A 2,046-nucleotide genomic window follows, 5' to 3' on the forward strand; every position below is an offset into this window, starting at 1 on the left:
CATGGTAAGCATTTTGTCGCCCAACTCTTTTAATTGCTAAGTTTTAATTTATTTTTTTAAGCATTGTAATAAAACATTAATTTTTTTAATTGGTAATATAGCATTACTTGATATCATGCATACATGTTAGTACTATCTTTGGACACGGGGACATTTTTGTCCTATGTCCGTCTGACCCTTACGTAGTCCATATCGAAATCTTTAAATGGGCTTGTATTTAAAAATGGAGGGAGCAGAAAGCAAGGGCACCTTGTTGTGTCGGTAGATCAAATGATCACTTACGGTCCACTGGTTTAAGAAATACTAGTAATGTAATAACTTTCATAATGATCAGTGAGGCCACGTACAAACGAACAGACGGCCCTTACACTGAAGAACACAACGGATGGGTGCAGCACACGCACTGCATCTGCACATCCAAATTACACACACAAACAAAAATCACGATACTTAATCAAACGCAGCAGCAATCGCGCGCGCGCGCGCGCATGCAGGAGCTCCGGGCGGCCGGCCGATGCGGTCGATCCTGCGCGCCCACCGCAGGAGCCATGCACGCATGCATGTAAGCACGGGGTAACCGGAGGATAAATTATTTAATTAGTACTCGACGGCGGCGGACGGAGGGTCGTCGATCAGAAGTCGCCGCCGGCGGGTTTGACCTTCCCCCCCTTGGCGCCGTCGCCGTTCTCGGCGGTGTTCATGCTGAAGCTTTTGAGACTGCGGCCGCCGATGCTGTTCATGGAGAAGCTGTTCCCGTTCACGCCCGCGGCGGCTTCCACCGGCGCCGCGGTGTGGCTCAGCAGCAGGAGCCCCAGCAGGGCCAGGCCGAGCAGGGTCATGCGCAGCTCGTTGTTCCTTGCGCCCGCCATTGATGCCTGTAGAAGATTGAGAGATTGCACGGATGGAGGTGGGTTTATTTGTTTATTGCGGTGGATTATTCGCGAGCTCTGGTGGTGGGTGGAGGAAGGAGGAGGTGTTCTTGAGGATTTATAGTGGAAGGAGAAGGAGAGACGGGTGGTGGTGGAACAACTTGGCTAAACTTGGCTAACCAATTGAGGCTGGGAGGCACACTAATTACATCCATCAGGAGCGAACTGCATGGTGATCAATGCCTTCAACCTGAGGCTGAGAGGCTGAGAAGCGTGAGAGGCACACTAACCAATTGGGTGCTTATCAAGGTTTTGGATCCTCAGTGGACCTTTTTTCTCAGAGGGGCACCCAGATTCACGGTTACCACGATAACCACAAAACACCAAAAAAGGTTGGACAAATTTAAAATCAAATTTTGAATTTAAATTTTTTGAAGGTAATATAGATAGGTACTTAACTCTAGACTCGAACCAGCGACTCGCCGCTTAGAAAAGGATGGCTTTGCCACTAGGCCCACAAACAGTACTGTTGTTATAGAAGAGATGGCCTATTTAATTATGCTGTGAGTGTTTGAATTCAAAATTTTCAAAATATTGGAGATTTTTTGCTCAATACGAGTGTTTCTTGAGGGAGGACGGTAACCGCACGAAATCTCGAAATTCCGCTCGGTAACCAACACGCTGGTGCTTATAGGCTCACGCAGTAATATTGTAGTAACATCTACTCCCTCCGTCTCATAATATAAGATGTTATTACAACCAATATATAAGTACATTGGTTGTAATAACATCTTATATTGTAGGACGGAAGGAGTAACGTGTTAGTTTTTTTGTGAGAAACTTTTGATCTATTCATTCTAAAACTGCTGGCAAGGGGGCATGGCCCTTTGATTAAGCTACCGTTATATACGTTTCTACTATTATGGGCAACTATTTACTTAAAAGAAGTTGAATACATATTTCCTTCAACCTGAAGGGCGAGGACCTGCAACGACGTAATGTTTAAAAGTAACCAGCATATGAGAGTGATCAGAAAGCATACGACTCCAGGGAAGATTGGCTAGTCATATTAGAATGAAATATTCCATTGTACTAATGATAAACCTTGGTTGACTATGATATGAATTTTGATTGTGTTTTCTACTTGTTCAGACCGTGATAGTGCTTCTCTTTGTGA

At 45.1% G+C, this 2,046-nt stretch overlaps 1 protein-coding gene across 1 annotated transcript; it reads right to left on the bottom strand.

Annotated features, from left to right (window-relative positions):
- Window positions 1-289: 289 nt before the first annotated feature.
- On the bottom strand, window positions 290-954 carry LOC119281977. Its single transcript, XM_037562357.1, has one exon. It carries the CDS (start codon window positions 867-869, stop codon window positions 633-635), a length of 237 nt encoding a protein of 78 aa, XP_037418254.1. The 5' UTR covers window positions 870-954; the 3' UTR covers window positions 290-632.
- Between the last annotated feature and the right edge of the window lie 1,092 nt (window positions 955-2,046).

This window comes from Triticum dicoccoides, chromosome 3B (genome assembly GCF_002162155.2).
Source record: "Triticum dicoccoides isolate Atlit2015 ecotype Zavitan chromosome 3B, WEW_v2.0, whole genome shotgun sequence".
NCBI classification, from domain to species: domain Eukaryota; kingdom Viridiplantae; phylum Streptophyta; class Magnoliopsida; order Poales; family Poaceae; genus Triticum; species Triticum dicoccoides.